Genomic DNA, 17,978 nt, shown 5'->3' with positions numbered 1-17,978 from the left:
GGTAACCGCAGTCGCAGTTCCCGCCAAAACAGCACAGTCACTAGGTACTGCTGCTAGGCCTAAATAATAATAATAGATGATTGGTGTTATTTTTCGATAATAGAGAGGACATAATAAAAATTAACCCGCTTTGTGCCATAATCACGTGCATGATGTAAATGAAAGTATCAGAAGATTCCAATTGCTATATAATTAAGTGGGAAAAATACATAAGCCAATACAACATATAAAATACATTTTAGCACATAGGGAAATAAAAGTAGTTTTTGTTACGTTCATAATGATTTAAATAGGCAAGATGTGATTTTTTTTTAGGCCAAAGCACTACACAATTTTACTTGAAATTAGAATAAGTTATTACTTTTTGATACCGAAGGGTGTTTTCTGACAATTCCCATTTGTAGATTTTCAATTCCCAATAAAAGCATGAATTAATAATCGTATCTAAACTACATCCCAAAGCATATGAACCAAAATGCTGTTGTTCTTCCCAATAATAAAAAGTTTTAATGTAATTGCAATTTAAAAAATTAAAAAGCATATTTACAACAAAAATCAATTTGCGACATATTGAAAGACTAATGACTTTCACCCCAAATTCTAATTAGCTGGGGTTTTTTTTTTTTTTCCACTGCCTTAGGTTTTGCCCATTTGTCAGTAAGAAAAAATGATAGATATATATATATAGATACATATGTATATGCTCCATTATTTTTAAACATTTCAGTATGTACAGAATAAGTCAGAATAAGCATGTTGTTTGAATTTATACATAGTGTTACACTGAATGACAATGTAACAATTTCAACATTTTATTCTCCAAAAACTTATTTGAAACCTTAAAAATAGACACATTTAATGTGCTTTCAATGGACACGAAATCACTTCTGTGAACTTTTTGACGCTGCCGTCTTAATGTATTTGACCCAAGAGCAGCTAATAGTACAAATGCAAGTTTCTGATGTGCAAAAACAGCGCATTTAATGTCTTGAACTTTTCAGCATGCCGTTTTCAGTGACTAGCCGCTGTTGTTTAAGTCAAAGCTACATAAAACCAAAGTCCAGGACTCAATCAGGGATTTCACGGACACTAATGTAGAGATGACCATTCAAAGAAAAACACATACATATGAAATCATACATAATCTGGAAAGATCTTGAGTATGTTTTCTTGTTGCTTCATGTGTGCTGCAAAAAGCTACACTGAAATACATTCATTGCATTTACAGCTATTTTTAACAAGGGCCTTGACATTCACAAACATACATTGCAACCAAGCACACAACCGTCCAATCAAAATACTCATTTCATCCACTGCATTTTAAAAGATAAGAGTGATTGACAGCATATTCAAATTCCAAAAACAAAAGCTGCCGTTTTGAGAAAAATAGTTACCTAAATTGACAAGAGCTGCCAGAGGTACAAACGGACCAATTCAATAGCCAAAAAAATTTCCAAAATCGCTCGTTCGCACACGAAGAGCATATAGTACTAACCCGAAAACATTCATCCCTTCCAGATAAAACGAACAAATCAAGGCCACATGTGATGCTTTCATCCCAAACGACAAAGAAAAACCAATTCGAACAATTCTGGTACATTAAAATCATGTATTAATGTCCATGGAAATAAAAAACATTGGGGTAACACTGAATGAAACGGAAGGTCTACCCTTCAGAGGTAGGTAGAGCTGTACATGATAATTCCTAAAAGTTTCCAAAGCGGGAGCGCAGGAGAAGCGGAATAAAAAAAAAAAATAAAAACAGGAAATATTGCAGCTACGCAGTGATTTAAGCTAGTTCATGTGCTGGTGCTACAATTACCGGACATTTCAGAAAGAGACAAAGCATTATTTTTTTTTTTTTTCTCCACAGAAAAGCAATTTAAAAGCACATACAGTATTTTACATTTCATCTATACTTGTATATAAAAACAAACTAAGAACAGAAGAGTTAAAATCCCCAAATTAGGAGCGACGCGGATAAATGGTAGTAAGCGGTCAGTAACTGAAAGCCACAACTAGAGACTACACAGAAATTTACAAATGAGCATGTTTTTCCACACGTGGGACGTGACCGGATTTCGGGTTACATTTCACCAGATTACGAGGAAGAAAAAAGCTAGAGCGTAACGGATAGGGCCATTAAATATACATAAAATCTAGAGTAAAAAAAAATTAATAAAAAGCCGGCTCGTCTATGAAAAAAAAAAAAAGACCTCGAACTAAAAAGGAATGCATCGTGAATTAAAACCAAAGGGCAAGTCGTGTTTTACAAACTTGACAGGAAAAAAAATATATATGTACAAATGTTATATATACATATACACACATAGTTGAATGTATATATTCATGTTTTATATAGTTATATTCAACCGGTCATTCTCGAAGTAAAAGCCAGAGGCCTGGAAGGGCAGAGAGGGTCCCTTTGAGCACCAAAAGGAGTGACGCAAGTCCACTTCTGCACAGCGCTTTACTTTAAAGTCCGAATCAGGCATAAACTCCACCACAGAGCCGAGATGGACGACCAATCAAAAGTGATCTTCTCCGCCTCGCCTTCGCTTCCATAAATGTTTGTGTGTGTGTGTGTGTGTGTGTGTGTGTGTGTGTGTGTGCGCGTGTGTATAGAAAACGTATGCATACATCGAGTCTTTCGTTTGAAAACATTAGTCCAGAGCCCTGAACCCCCAACCCTCCCCTCCCCACATAAAAGGACGCAGGTCTGTAGTTGAAATCCTTATGGCAAAGAGTTTGTGGCAAATTTTCCTTCTCCCGTGGTGTAAATTCCCCACTGCTCAAAAACAGTCAGGTTGGCAAGAAATGTTCGTGTCGCTGCGACATTCAGTCCGGGGGTAGAAGGTCATGCAGGCGAAATCTCTCTCTTATGTGTGGCCGAACGTCCTCGTTCTGGAGTAAACAAAAACACAAACATGCCACGTCAACAAAAACATAAGCGTTGTAAATGTATCCTTGGATGCGACTTCCACAGATGGAGTTCACAACACGCCCTTTAGTTGCTTGTTCTTGTGAACGTGGTTTGAGTTATTGGTATTATTTCAAAGAATTAAATGGCAAAGAACTCTTATTAACTAATAATAGTACATATTTAAAACAAAATCACATAATGAAGATATAGTCTTCACAATAGTATATTATAACATATTATATTAACTTACGTATTCGCAAAGGTGATTTAAAAAAAGGATATGTAAATATTTAAAATATAAAAGTAAATTTTTATTACAATCACATTATGAAGATACTCTTCATACTAAGACACTTTAATTCAAGACATTAAATACACAATGCGCATTTCTCAAATGTTTACTGTTGACTTAAAACATTTTTTTAAGAAATTTTTTAAGTGTTTAAGAAATTGTTACAACATTTCTAAAAGGAAATTCATATAAAATTACAATTAATAGTTTCTTAGTAATAGTTCCAATAGACTTAAAAACAGTTTAGAATCATTTAAAAAAAATTTATACAAAATTTATATATGTTTTATATAAATTTATACATTATTATTGTCATTTCTAAGAATTAAATAAAAAAACAATCCCTGACTTTTGTAAATGGCATGTATTTTTCAGGAGAAAGTATTTAAAAATCGATAGCTTAACAATTAACGCACATCATCTTTAAAAGCAGCAAGAAACAAAAAACAAGACACACGTACCAGTTCTACCAGCTTCTCCAAAAACGGCACCAGCTTTAGGAGCTCATTGTCATTCTTGTCCACAAACCAACTCTCAATGGGGATCCCATTTGAAAGCTGCAATGAGAGAAGCACATCCTGAGCTTTACATACTAATAACTCACCACGGGCCACTTCTCAAGGCGGCTTCACAAACCTGGTAGGCAAAAGCCTGAGGTGAGTTGTCTATGATCACCGTCTTGGAGAGATCTCTCCCGAGGATGTTAAGGTCTTTGATGTAGTTGCCTTGGACGCATACGCAGTGCTCGCGAAACAATCTGTGCCTGAAATACCAGAGAAAAGATATTTGAGCTGAATATACACCTTAAGCGTTTCACAAGCTGAGAATCGAGACCCACATCTGTTCCCATCACACCTACACACTATCGGCGGAAAAGGAAACTCGCAGCTCCAATTTAATGCCATTCACTTTTTAGATTTATTTTCACTGGAGAGGGAACTGACCTAACCAGCTGTTTTTTAGGATCCAGGATGTTCAGCAGCTTGTCAGCATACACCTTCTTGGAAGCAGTGAAGAGAATAATCTGCAAATAATTCAAGATGACGGCATTAATGGCAGTCTTAAGTGAAAGCATAGACCACATCATAAATCGGTTGTCCATCCAAGGACATACTGCAAAAAAAATTTTTTAGCACGTCAATTTTCCCGATATAGCTGATGGAAATGCAAAAAATAATTATTGGGTGTTTTTCAGTTTAACTTCAGCGCATAAATTCTATACTGATATTTATAGAGGGAGAGGGAGAGGTAGCTCTCAGATGATTGGCTAAATGTTGGTTTGTAGTTATGAGGGGGAAAAAAAAAAAGTCCTGGTTAATAAAAAGAAAACAAAGAAAAAAAGTGTGTCAGACTTTGCTCGCTCCCAAATGAAACCCAAACAAACAGCACATGCAGTAAAATACCAAACAATATAATGAAAGCACTTAGACAAAAAAAACATTTTTTTTGTCTTTATTGCATTTATGAAATAATGGGACATTTTTATATGCTTCACAATCTCAATTTTTTTAAATGTTTATTACATTAATGGTGTCATCGTATTGGTAGCAAACAAACAGAAGTAGTAAAAAAAAATAATAAATAAAAACAGATAGATAAAATTAACTCACCTCATAAATTTGAGACATGCGCTCCAGGAATTCTCTAAAGAATGGTCGTAACCGGACGTACACCTTCAGGAATAAGACGACAAATTACTGTCAGGGCTGTATACAAACCAGTGGCCAAAAAAAAAAAAATAGAAATATCTAAATGCGTTTTGTTCACCTGGTAAATGACATCTTGGAAAAGCACAGGGAAGGTCAAGGCTGCGTCCTCCAATTCATTGAGGCTGCAGTGAACCAAAGTCTCGTCCTGAAACAAAACAACGGCAACTTAATCCTTGCATCAAGCACAATAGCTATGTTTTCATACAAAGATTGGAATTAAACGCATGCGGAGCACTGGAATATCGCATAAAACAGTGTTTCCATCCAAGTCAAAGAGAACAAAACGTCACTTCCTGGTAAACTGTGGCACTAAATCTCAGTAAGGATACGGGAAAAGGCACCAAACCGAATATAATCATTTTCATCTATGATATAGGAAAATTAGCCTGCTCGAGCCTCAGAGTGAGCTGACGAAACAAATCTTGGGAACGCAGTCACGCAAGAGTTATTATACGGAAATACTTCTAACTGGATAAAAATATATCCTACTGATGAGCATTTTTAGATTTTATACGCATCACTCCATCCAGCGTTTTTTTTTTTTTTTTAAGCGATATTCCAAAATGCAAATAAAAATAGGTGTGAGCGTAGCCAATGACAGATGGCAACTCACAAGATCCAGGACGAGAGAGAACTCGGGCGTGCTCCTGGTTTTCAGAGGAAGCGCAGGCTTACGGGTGAGCTGCTCTTCGGTCAAGGGTGGCACGTGTTTGATAAAGAAGTAACTGCAAGACAGAGGCAAGATAGTGAACAAGCACGTGGCTATACAGAGGTTATTTAGATCAAGTGTGTTGAAATTGGGCTCACGGGTCAAAAACTTCCCAGTCCTCCTCGTAAGTCCCTTCTGCTGGAGGCGATGGCGGGACATCTGGGTAACTGCTGTTAGATCCTACGGCTAATCAAGAGAGAGCGCGTGAGGATGCTCGGCTTTCGGCAGCAGTAGAGCTGAAGTAAATAAGCTTCCAGATACTCACCGGTTAGCGGCGGCATATCGGCCTCTGTGACGATCTCTCCTTCCTCTACCGATGTGTCCGCGTGAGGCAGCGGTCTGGGGTTTAGTGCAGGGTCAAAGGTCAGGTCTTGGCCGTCTGTGGTAGTGCTGGTCGGGGTTTCCTCGAGCTGCTCCATGTCGAGCTGCTTGACGATCTCCTCTGCTTCCACCGCCTGCCCCGGGGAATCAGATCCCGCCGTAGCTGGAGGACAAGAGAGAGAGAGAGAGAGAGAGTCGTTTTAACCGTGTGATGAAATCAGGAAGAGCTCAGAATGAAGAAAAAATGCGGCATTTTCGCTGGTAAACGCACTGTTTTGGTTCAGTGGTTTCAGTTTGCAGCAGGTGCCACAGATTTGACGGCTGCACCTGAACCGGAGGGTCTCAGGCGGCAGTGAAGAGTCGCTTTAGCTCAGCTATATTTTACATATAGCTTTACTTCTGCTATATTATGATGAAAAAGACTAGTCCTACGTGCCTGTTTAGACGTTTCAATGTGGTCTTCATCTGCTTTTTGGCTATGTGAGTGCTAGTTCAATAGGAATAGTTCACAAAAAAAATCTGCCAACTTATGTTATTGCAAACTTGTAAAATGTTTGGTTATTGATTAAATCTCTGCGCTCTCTGACCATATCGCACAGACTATTTTAACCGTCTTCACTACCTTTCTGGGCTGTTGCTTTCTATGCAAGGCTCAGAAAGCTCTCAGATTTGATCAAAAATATCTTCATTTGTGTTTCAAAGATGAATGAAGGTCTTATGGGTTTGGAACAACATGAGGATGAATAATTAATGACAACTGCAATTCTCGGGTGAACTATCCCCTTTAAAAGACAATATGTAACTATTCACAACCAAACGTTCCTTCAATAAGTGACATATCGGATTCAGATCAGAACTGTAAAAAGTAAAACAATAAATAAAAATCAAGTAAAGCTTTTTTACAGTATCTCTTACAGCAACGTTAAATCAGCCAGCATTGAACTGAAGTGCAGTAAATAGATTTAAAAAGGACTGCACTGGTGGCCCAAAACAATGCCCCAAATGATACTTAGCTTTTAGTTAAAATTTTCCATTTGAATAGTGTGCACTGATCACTTGTACAGTATAAAGACTTTTTCACATTAGAAATGATAACCATTGATGATAACTGCTCTTCAGAACATGCCTTTTTTTTTTTATTTAGGAAAAAATGACAGCCAAAAAATGTATCATCTAATTATTTGCCGATTCTTGGCAGAGACTTGCTGATAATTTTAACTTAAATGTCTTCAGAACATTCATAATAAGTTTTATAAGAACAAAATGTTGTTCCTAATGTTTATGAATTTGGCCCCATTAACATAGACTTATCATTTAGATGCATTTATCAGCTGACTATTGAGATCACGGTCCCTTACCGTTTTTGTTGGCAGGTGAGAAGAAGCTAAAAACCGGAGAGAAGATGGTTCCCAGGAGGGTGGTGCGGGGCGGACTGCTGGGAGTTTCCGTCTGCACCTCCAGCTTCCCGTTGGGCTTCACTGGTTTACTCTGACCTGTCATGGTGTCTGAGCAAAAGAAAATGAGAAACATTCAACACCAAGAGAACGCCAGCAGTCAGCTTAACTACTCACAACTAAGTTTAACTCGCATACAGAACTCTTAAAGTCACAGTTCACCCAAAAATTAAAGTTCTGTCATCTTTAACTAACCCTCAAGTTGTCAAAAGAAGATATTTTGAAGAATGCTGGTAACCAAACAGTTGATGGTAGCCATAAAAAAAATTCTATGGAAGACAAGTGTTTGGTTTCCAACATTCTTCATTGTGTTTTTGAGGGAAGTAAACCCGAGTGTGAGTAAATGACAGCGCTTTCTTTTGTGTGTGAACGATCCCTTAAAGGAGCACGAGCCTGTGAGGGTCAGCACTCATACCTCCATTGACAGGGCCTTTCCTGCGGGTTCTGGGGTTTGCTCTGCTGGGCAGATTTCCTCCGGTCGGAGTGGATGTGATCAGATTACTGTCCGAATCGCAGTCTATACGGCTTCTCTTAGCAGGAGTGCACTGATCCACCTGTCATTGAGACACACAGCTGAAACCAAACCACATTCGCCCCCGCGAAATCACCTCAAAACACAAGTTCAAGTCCCGACCTTGACAGCATTGCCTCTGATGAACCGTTTGATGGTGGAGAAAATGCCCGTGTCTCGCTTCTGCATCTTGCCGTCTTCGGGGGACAAAGTGCGTTCCACCTCGGAGTGCTTCCTCTTGGTCTTGGCGGTCCGGGCGGACGGGGTGGCGCTCCGCTGCTGAGATGCCTTACGCACTCTCAGCCTCATTGTCCCAAAAGTCACATGTAAGACTGGGAAGACAAACACAGTAAAACAGTAAATAGTAAAAGAGCGGAGCTGCGGCATGCGTATTAGCGTACGTTTCGGCGCCGCTGCATTAATAACACCGAATGCAAGATATTCAGCTGCCAACATGGCTGTAGGGAAATTCCATTGTGGAGATCAGTCATGGCAACTCAGGAAAACAATCGGATCTGTCCCCCTGCTGCCATTGACAAGAAAGGTCTCCACAGCACCCTACGGGCTTTTTTTGAGAGTGCCAAAAGAGACAGGGAAATCATCACCCAATCAAAGGGGGACTATATCAAGACTATGACGGGTTAAACCTTGATCCAGACGCTCTTTCGTATGGGATTTGTGAGATTAACGACTTGGAATTTATACAAAAAAGTATGCGTGCGCATCTATATCAAGGTTTCCCAAAGAGGGGTTCGTCAGTTGACGGGAAGTTAATGATAAATTGTACTGGACGAACGTATATATTGCTTATTCATAAAAGCGTGTGTGAATTGAATAATCATGCAGCCTAATGCGCTACGCGTTTCGAAGCACTTGTTCGCATGAACGGCTCACGATCCGGTGTCTAGAAAGCATCAGCGCAAATGCGGCAAACTACAATTTAGCATTTTCTGCAAACTTAAAGGCGTCACGAAACTCCGAACACACAACGAACGGCGGTACCAACGTCACGAAAGCGACGCATGTGCATCAGATGTGTCTATGACGTGATCGGGTTTACCAAGCTTTCCTCAGTGATATTATAAATAATAAATGAAGTCTTATGATCCATCACTGCGCGGTACTATGCGTGAGGTCCTCTTACAGCGGAGAATTCAAGATCCCACGAAAGAGCTTCTGCGCCGCCAGTACGTCGCTATAATCACGACAGTAACAAAATTGATTTCTAACAGCACGTGCATGAGAGAGAGTGCTTTATGTGATGAGTTTAACAACCCTCTCAGATTAGAGTTGATAACCGGAACGGAGCAAGTTTTGTGACCATTTGCGGCACAATGCATGCTAGGTTTACTTTATGAACATTTGTATGTTGAGAACTTAAGATAAATATTGTAACTAGTACGGTAAAATAAAATGTTTACAGTACAAAAGTAACTTACAGTAGGTCTTTTTGCATTTAATTTTTTATTTATTTATTAAGTTAAAGCTGCAGTCCGTAACTTTTGGACTACTCCGAACCAGCCTAAACGGTCTGAATGTAAACAGTGATTCGGGACAAGACAAAATCGCGGTTTGGAAAATAGATTCATATTTTGTAAATTGTGAACAAATTACAGACTGCAGCTTTAAAATAACTAAAAAAGTTTGAGTTCACTTTCAAGTCCAGCTACAAAGTGTAAAAAAAAAAAAAAAAAAAAAAAAAATTACTAAATTTATAAAAATTTCTAATTAGTGACTTAAATTATCTAAATTACTGACTTAAAACCTCAAGAGATACTTTAAGACAATAATATACAATACATATATATAAATGTACTAAATATGCTATTTAATTTATATTAATACAATTATATATGTAAATACGTATTATACCTAAATAGAAATTGAAAAATTCTGTTAATATTTTTTAATTATTTCAGTGAACAATTAAACCACTGCACTTTGATATTTAGAAACACTGCAGTGAGCGTGTTTGGGAGAAAACAAGTATGAAAAAGCGCAATGGTGTGTTCTAGAAACGCTTTCGTTTTAAATGTTTTGCGTTTTCATAAACGCCCTGGTATGAGCAGTAGAAATAAACTAGTGAAAGTCCTCGGATGTGTTTGAAGTGGGCGGGGGTGAATCATGGCTCCTTCACAGCCCGCTTTGCTTGTTCAATCTAAACAAATGTAGCGTGCCATTAGCCCGCCGATCATTTCTAGCACATCCCCGCGCTATAAAACGCATTATATCCCCCGGCCAGCACAACGCGCTCCTTAAATCTCGAGCTACTTCAGTATTTCTTGTCAGTTCGAGCAGCCCGCGCCTCCGAGCTACATTATTAAGCTAAAAATGGTCGCGCTCAAGTTAGCAAGCCAACTGCTCAGTGGTTTTGACACGAAAACAATAAAATCGCCGACAGCGTTTGCTCGTAAAACTGACCCGCCGACCAGGAGCTCCCCGTGTCAGTTTTTTCGTCTAAATAGCGCATCTTATTTTAATGTGAATATTTGAGTCCGAGGGCGTTTTAACGTCCGCGGCTAACGCTAACAGATGACTTGTTGGCTCTCGCGACACCCGCGCTCCAGCGAACAGGCTTTTAGATACAGTAAACACGCACCGGAAAATGACAAACAGACGCTTTTATTCATCCTACGACGTTTTACTTTTTAATCGACGCTCGTTTGAACGCGACGAGACAACAGCGCTGGCGTCTCCGTCCGCGCGAAGAACATGTTCTCACAGACGGAGGGGGCGAGTCGTGAAGACGCGAGATTTCAAAGCACTGCGACCGTGGCGTAGGGTTAAATATTTATTTTTTTGCGCGTACGCGATCAAAATACGCTCCGTTTAAACACTTACATGCCAGGGGTCACAGCGACGCGATGCAGAGGCGGTTGTTGATGTGGCGGCAGCGCCTGGGGCGGCCCGCGCGCGCGTCTCTCGGTCGCTTCTCCGCCGAGCGCGAGTCACAGAACGACAGAGAGATCTACAGCTGCTCGGGACGCCATTTCCCGCCTCCTCTCAGAGGGATCCTAGCGAAGTACCCGGATAACGCTGTACGCTACTGCGCACGCGCGCAGATTCTGAGGGGGAGTGCGGTGTGTTGTAGCGAGGGGCTTTTGTGTGTGTGTGTGTTCTTTTTATCTACATGCTAACTTAATCAATCTTAATTTGTAGGTAAGTCTCAGGAATAAAGGACATGACAATAAATAAATATTTGCATGTCTATCTATCCATCTATCTGCTCGTCTATCCATGTCTATCTGTCTGTATGTATGTCTATCTTTCTATTTGTATGTCTGTTTGTCTTTCAGTCTGTATGTCTATCTGTCTGTGTCTCTATCTATCTGTATGTCTTTCTATTTATCTGTCTTATCTATCTGTATGTCTATTTATCTATCTGTCTGTCATCCATCTATCTATCTATCTCTATCTGTCTGTCATCTCTATCATCTGTTTATCTGTCTGTCATCTATCTATCTATCTATCTATCTATCTGTCTATCTATCTATCTATCTATCTATCTATCTATCTATCTATCTATCTATCTATCTATCTATCTATCTATCTATCTATCGATGTCAGATCCTCCATTTCCATTGTCTATCAGTATGTGTATCTGTGTATCTATATAGAATCAAAATACAAATTTCATAAAGAACCTATTATTTATTTTCATATTTAGAAAACATATTGTGATTTGATTTGGTTTTTAATCACAAGGACGTGGAAAAAAATAAATCAAATGATCATATATTATGTCTGTTTATTTCTATCTATCTATCTATCTGTCTGTCTGTCTATCTATAGGTCTGTTTTATTTTCATATTCATGAACAAATTGTGATCTGATTAATATGAAAAAGTTACTTAGAAAAAAAAGTGTTTTTTTTTTAATCACAAGGACGTGGAACAAAATAAAGCAAATTATCATATATCATATAGTCGTGTAATCTGAAATTATACAAAACTATTTTTAACAGCAGGCATCTCTGGTTATTCTCTTAAGCAAATCAAGCACCATCTAAGAGAAACTTGTTAATAACGAGAAAGAATACAATTTTGCTTTGTTCCCAAATAAGCGTTTGCTCTATTTCATTCCCAAATGCATGATGGTCCGGTATGGTCCTGGGCCTCCCCAAAGTCCCCTTAATTTGAGGAAGAACAGAAAAATAGCAAGAGAAACAATTAATAACAGGCTTGTAATCAGAAGGACAAGTTACGATCAGCGTGTGACCGGGACTCACTTGAGAAGCCCGTTCCAATACAAATGAGGCATGAGATCAGCTTTCATGTGATACATGACCCTGCTCTCTTTGCTCTGGTCCACAGGGAAGGTCTCCAGCGGCTGGCCGTCATAATCAAATTCTGCCAAGATCACCGTGTTGTAGCTAGTAACCAGTGGGCAGGAGGTGTAGCCATCATACTGCATCATGCACAAAACAATTATTAATTATTATATATGCAATATTGAATACGGTAAATATCTGTAATGAATGTATTATTTACGTGCATTTTAATGCAAAATATGCATACTTTGTGTAGGACAACCACAGTACCAAACATGCCAAACTGTTCAATGTACAGCATGCTGAGTGCCCTATGAGCAATTGCCTTTATTGTCTTTCACAATGAACCAAATTGGTTATGCAATCTCCATCATGAAAAATTATTAAAATATCCAAAAAACGCCACTGGTTTATTTCGTTTCAAAAACTGAAATTGTTTTGTTAACACTACACCCTCTAGTGGTGCACACGCAGGAAACAATGGAAAACCACATTAACGTTTATCCTTAAACATACTTACCGCCTTATCCGGCGTCTGTTTCTTCAGAATTCTGCTGACAGTTCGGTCGAGTACTGCAGACTGCGCAGCTATAGAAGATTACAGTCACAGATTATTCTCATTTCAACGACACGAGCTCTAACCGCGCTCAGCGAATGGACAAGTAACCAATGATTAATGGTGGAAAATCACTAAAGCAGCTCTGATGAGTGGTAATGATTAGGTACAAAAGGTTTAACGAGCAGGGGCTTGTTATCTCGTTCTCAGAAAACAACCCCGAGAAAATCCGGGGTGTAAAGAAACAAGTTCTTTCAGTGCTTTACCTACTGCTGCTGCTGTTTTGGACGTGGGGAGATTGGTGCAGTCTCCGATACCAAACACATTGGCGTAAGTCTTGTGCTGAAGGGTGTTCTTATTTACATCCAGCCAGCCGCCCGCGTCGTCCAGCGACGAGCCCTTCAGCACAGCAGGCGGTCCCATGGGAGGGGTGACGTGGATCATCTCGTACTGCGGCCAACGTGAAGGACACGTGAGACACTCGAGATACTGCTTCGCTGAACTGGAGATTAGTGCAAAACGGCTACCTTGTAAACCTCCGTCTCCCCAGGTTTGTCCAGATTCTCAAAAACGGCTTCCTGTTTGTCGGCCCTGACCTCGATGAGGTTGTGCCTGAGGTTTACGTTGAGGTCCCGCGTCTTCACGATCTCCCACAGGGCATCGGAGTATTTCTTGACCCCAAACAGCACTGGTAAGGAGGTGTTATAAATAATGTTGGCTTTGGACCTCTTTCCTGTCTGTAAAAGAAGAAGAAAAACCATTATGTTAATGTTTTGGTGCTGAATGATGACCATTTTCATTTACCGTGGTATTTACATGGCACTCCAGGCTACATCATAGTATTACCAACAAAAACAAGGTTTTACCATGATATATATATACTTAATAAACGTGCAATTACCCTTGTTCACGTCAACAAAGCATAGTATTACCATTATACATGTCCAAATTGAATGGTATTAACATTATATAGCACCGTAATATTGTTTTTTAGCATAATGTATTATTACACTTTCTAATATCCAATATATGGTATTACCGTAGTACATGTCCAAAATTTATTGTACCGTAACATTATTGTACTGTAACATTAGATGTACCGTAACATCTGGCTAAAAACATGGTATTACTATGTCCAAAAATATGGTAATACAGTAGTATGTTTATGTCCAAAATACATGGCGTTTCCATGATATATGCCCAAAAACATAGTACTAGTCTTTGTAATGTGAAAAAATATGGTATTACCGTAGTACATGTCAAAAATACATGGAGTTAGCATGACACATGCCCAAAAAACATGGTATTATTTTTGCTTCTGTCCACAAAATACGGCATTACTATGGTAAATGGGCAAAATAAATTGTTTTACCATGATATGTTGTCTAAAACAACTTCTGTCCGCAAACTATGGTATTGTCATGATACATGTCCAAAATTGTTGGCGTTACAATTGTATAAAATATAGTAACGACATGTTATTTACATAAATTGACATTTACATGCTTTACACTGAAAACAACGATTGCAGCCATTGTCTGGGAACTCATTGATTGAGAATGAACCTTTCTCAGGAAGGCATCAGAGAGGTACATGATTTTCTGAGGCGCGCCTCCACATTTGATGGGGGTGTTTGGGTAGGTGAACAAAGCGTTGCCCCCCTTAAAGTTCTTCAAGGCATTCCATGTCTTTTCCACTGTTTTCACAGAGTAGTTTGAACCGATTTTGGGATGTTCAAACCCTTCAGGGAGGCCCTTGATCTGTAGTGAGCAGAAGGAAATCAGTTAGATTGAAAGAAACCTCAGGATCACTTTTAACTTTGATTTCATATTTGGTTTTTATATGTCTTTGCATATACGGTGTCAAGCAAGACACGTCCCTAAAATCCAAACACAGAACACGTTTTAATTGCTGTTAACTTGAACTTTGTTTCCGATTCTAATCGATGAATGTAATTAACATTACATTAAGATTGCAAACTTCCTCTGGACTGACGTGGCAATAACATCACGCCCAAGCTGTGTCTGTAATAAAACCAGAGGAGCCGAGAACGCTTTTCCCAGTCAAAGCAATCACTGCATACAGTTAAGGTAAAAAATGTAGTTTATTAATAACGTTCATAACATACCTTTTCATAATGCAGCTCGAGACCAAGAGCTACAATCAGATAATCGTAGGAAATCTGAGAAAAAAGAAAAATGTGAACGGTTATACTAAAGCTGGGGTAAGTTTTATCAAAGCGAGCCATCATTGGGCAATTTAACAATGTTAATATAATATTCCTTCGAGTTTTGCAACATGTTCGTGATACTACGTATCACACTCCGTATCAGCCACGGCTGTTTTATAACGACACGCCTTCGTGATTCAATACAATGTGCAATATCATATTTCGCAACATTCCCGGCGCCACAAAATTTCCCAGCAATTTTAAAGGACTTCTCTATTCGAAAGGCACCTCTCTTAACTAATGCTCTTTCACACCACGTGACACTCAGAGACGCACAAATTGCTGACCGTCAACCTAAATACCTTCTTCCCAGAGTCTGTGCGGACAGTGTTGTTCTCGGGATCAAACTCGGCCACTTTGGACTTGACCCACGTCACCCCTGATGGAATCACGCTCGCTGTTGACCGCCCAGAAGATGCCACGCTTTTGGCCCCTGCGCCAACCAGCGTCCATATCGGCTGATAGTAATGCATCTGGAGTCAAAAGATCATTACATGTAACGTGGAACATCTAGAGCTGATCCTACAGTGTGAAAAAAAAAATGGTGCATGTCTATGAAGCGAACCCTAAACAGGTACTTGTTGAACCTGAATCCCAGCACGTACGTGGCGCCTCAATAGCGGCACAACAGCCACCTCTTGAAGAGGAAGTTCAGCTATAGTCGCTCTGCACTAACGTACCTCACTAGGCTCCACGATGGCCACGTTTTGCGCGCCGACCTTTCTTTTCATGCGCGCGGCCATCGTCACGCCACCGCTGCCGCCCCCGAGAACGAGGACTCTGTAGTGGTCCTTAGCGGCCAGCCCGGAGCTGGTGTGAACGTGCGAGCTGACGACGGAGAAGACTCTGCAGCACTGTCTGGACAGCAGCAGCTGCGGGTGTAGCTGGCCTGCCATGGCGTGCGCTTCTGAAAGGAAACCAGAGAAGGGAAATATGTAAACAAGTTATAGATAATCATCGCGACAACCACAGTGCGTAAAACAGAATGGATATCGTTCATACGTTCATATAAATACATTGTGCCATGGAATCAATGAGATAATTGACACTTCAGATTTTTTTTTCTGACAATGCAGAAAATAAATTATATAAAGTTCATATATTACAAGTTAATCTTGCGATTCAAAATGTATATCTTGCAATTACGAGTTAATATCTTACGATTTATTTCACACAACTCCGATTCATTTATTTACGATTTAATGCCATGCCACCAACAGTGGCTCGTTTATATAAATTCTGAGTCAATATCTTACGGTTCTGAGTTCGTATATAGTTTATGAGTGGCAATTTTTAAAAATATGAACTTACTTGCAAGAAAAAGAGACTGAATTCTGTCAGAAACAAAGCCACAGATCTGTCCCTGGGCGGTACTCTAAGGTACAAAAATGAAAAAGGTGCTGCTTTGTACCTTACCTAACCCTGAACGGTACTTATTAGTACTTTGAATATACACATTGAATATACACATATACACACACGAACACGTCTCTCTACACATATTAAATGATGAAAGCCTTGAAACCTCAGCAAGGTTGCGATGACCGTAGTCTACTTGAAACACGGCCTGGACAAATTGCAGTTTGTACTTAAAAAAATGTAAAGAATGAAAGCAGAAATCGGCTTGCATGCATCTACTCGCCTTTCTCTTTTCAGAAGTCCTCTGTGTGTTGAGAGAGAGAGAGAGTCTCCTCGCGTCTGTTCGACGAAAGTCAAAAGCATACTGTACCTCCTATGTTTTTTTTTACACAACACGTCTGACGGTTAACTAAAGCTGAGTCACGATACCTTGCAACTTCGCGTGGATGTCAAGTGGTCAAAAAGCGCTAAAATGCTGTCTAGCCAGCTGTAAAGAATGCTAACATTATAAACACCCCTTGTTGCGCATATACCTCCCCACAATAACAAAAGCGCATGAAAATGATGCATCTGGCTACGTGATGTGTTTGACCTTTTGATGTTTTTACACTTTGATGCGTTAGCCTACAAACGCGCGGTCAGTTTTCACATAGAGCGGCGCGATATAACAGCAAACCGTCGTTTCTGGCGCACGTTAAACGCTGAACCGGAGTGAAATCGCGTCTTACCGGAGTCGAATCGATGTCGGTGACAGACCAGTAACTCTCTCCGCCGCCTGTCACAGTAACAGCCGAGCTGCGTGTCGTCGTCCCGGCTCTGCTCGCTTTCACTTCCTCGACAGTAACGTGGACCCGTCTGTCATAAACTTTATTTCGGCTAATTACGATTTTATAGCCCTCCGCGCGCGTTGTTTTAAGGTAGCGCATAAGCTACGTAAGAACTTTAAACGCACGTACGCCACAAGCGCACGTAAGTGGACGTCGCCGTCAGCGTCCAGAAGGCGTCGCCATTTCCTTTATTAGCAAACGATTGCTGGCCGAACCACGACACTTATCACAGCGCGCTGGACGCAAACAAACAAAGCATTTTCAAATTAAACGTGCTAATTAATTCGACCTCAGATAGCTATTTAACTGCAACAAATCCACGCGGTTTCTATTTTTACACGAAACCAAAAAAAGTACTGAAACACGTTCCTGCGCGGTATTTTATTTAAATACGCGAAATTACGTTGGCGTTAATTTTCCAGCTTTTAACGATACCCCTAACGTGTGCCTAAATGTTATATGCAGCCATAAAAAAAAATTTGTAGTTTTTTTATTAAAGCAAGTATTTTTTAACTTATATGTACAAAAGCACTGTATTAACGGTGATATTAAACAATTTTACATATTCATAATTATTAAATAATATTATAGCCTATTTAGATTTGCATTTAATTTAGCATTTAGCATATATAATGTAATAGAATATAATATAACCATTTTATAATATAACCACTTTAACTTCAGTATTTTTGTCTTTTTGTACTGTATTCTTAATCTTAAAATCTAAATTATTCGTTAATAATTAACAAAAATCATTTACAATAATTTAACATAAAAATAATTAGTTCATGGCTCAAATTACCGGTAATACACTCGT

The 17,978-nt window shown here is 39.5% G+C and overlaps 2 protein-coding genes across 5 annotated transcripts; both read right to left on the bottom strand.

Annotated features, from left to right (window-relative positions):
• Positions 1–788: 788 nt before the first annotated feature.
• ctdspl2a (CTD (carboxy-terminal domain, RNA polymerase II, polypeptide A) small phosphatase like 2a) lies at positions 789–10,991 on the bottom strand. The gene is made up of 13 exons (XM_043228388.1): positions 10,761–10,991; positions 8,043–8,251; positions 7,824–7,962; positions 7,313–7,459; positions 5,899–6,117; positions 5,732–5,819; positions 5,538–5,649; positions 4,983–5,069; positions 4,826–4,888; positions 4,160–4,239; positions 3,852–3,978; positions 3,677–3,772; positions 789–2,904 (listed from the first exon to the last, which is right to left on the bottom strand). The coding sequence occupies exons 2-13, from the start codon at positions 8,226–8,228 to the stop codon at positions 2,839–2,841; spliced, it is 1,410 nt and encodes a 469-aa protein (XP_043084323.1). The 5' UTR covers positions 8,229–8,251; positions 10,761–10,991; the 3' UTR covers positions 789–2,838.
• Positions 10,992–11,550: 559 nt separating this feature from the next.
• On the bottom strand, positions 11,551–17,307 carry sqor (sulfide quinone oxidoreductase). Of its 4 annotated transcripts, none has more exons than XM_043228566.1 (10): positions 17,063–17,307; positions 15,656–15,879; positions 15,278–15,448; positions 14,874–14,927; positions 14,248–14,505; positions 13,273–13,482; positions 13,012–13,195; positions 12,710–12,777; positions 12,148–12,326; positions 11,551–12,048 (listed from the first exon to the last, which is right to left on the bottom strand). In XM_043228566.1, exons 2-10 carry the CDS (start codon positions 15,869–15,871, stop codon positions 11,991–11,993), a joined length of 1,398 nt encoding a protein of 465 aa, XP_043084501.1. In that variant the 5' UTR covers positions 15,872–15,879; positions 17,063–17,307; the 3' UTR covers positions 11,551–11,990. The 4 variants fall into 4 exon arrangements, with proteins under 4 accessions (XP_043084501.1, XP_043084499.1, XP_043084502.1 ...); XM_043228564.1 differs by having other exon boundaries at positions 15,656–15,882; positions 17,063–17,306; XM_043228567.1 differs by having other exon boundaries at positions 14,311–14,505; positions 15,656–15,882; positions 17,063–17,304.
• Positions 17,308–17,978: the final 671 nt, after the last annotated feature.

Source organism: Puntigrus tetrazona, chromosome 25 (genome assembly GCF_018831695.1).
Source record: "Puntigrus tetrazona isolate hp1 chromosome 25, ASM1883169v1, whole genome shotgun sequence".
Classification (NCBI taxonomy): Eukaryota; Metazoa; Chordata; class Actinopteri; order Cypriniformes; family Cyprinidae; genus Puntigrus; species Puntigrus tetrazona.
This window is presented reverse-complemented; position numbering and strand designations above follow the sequence as displayed.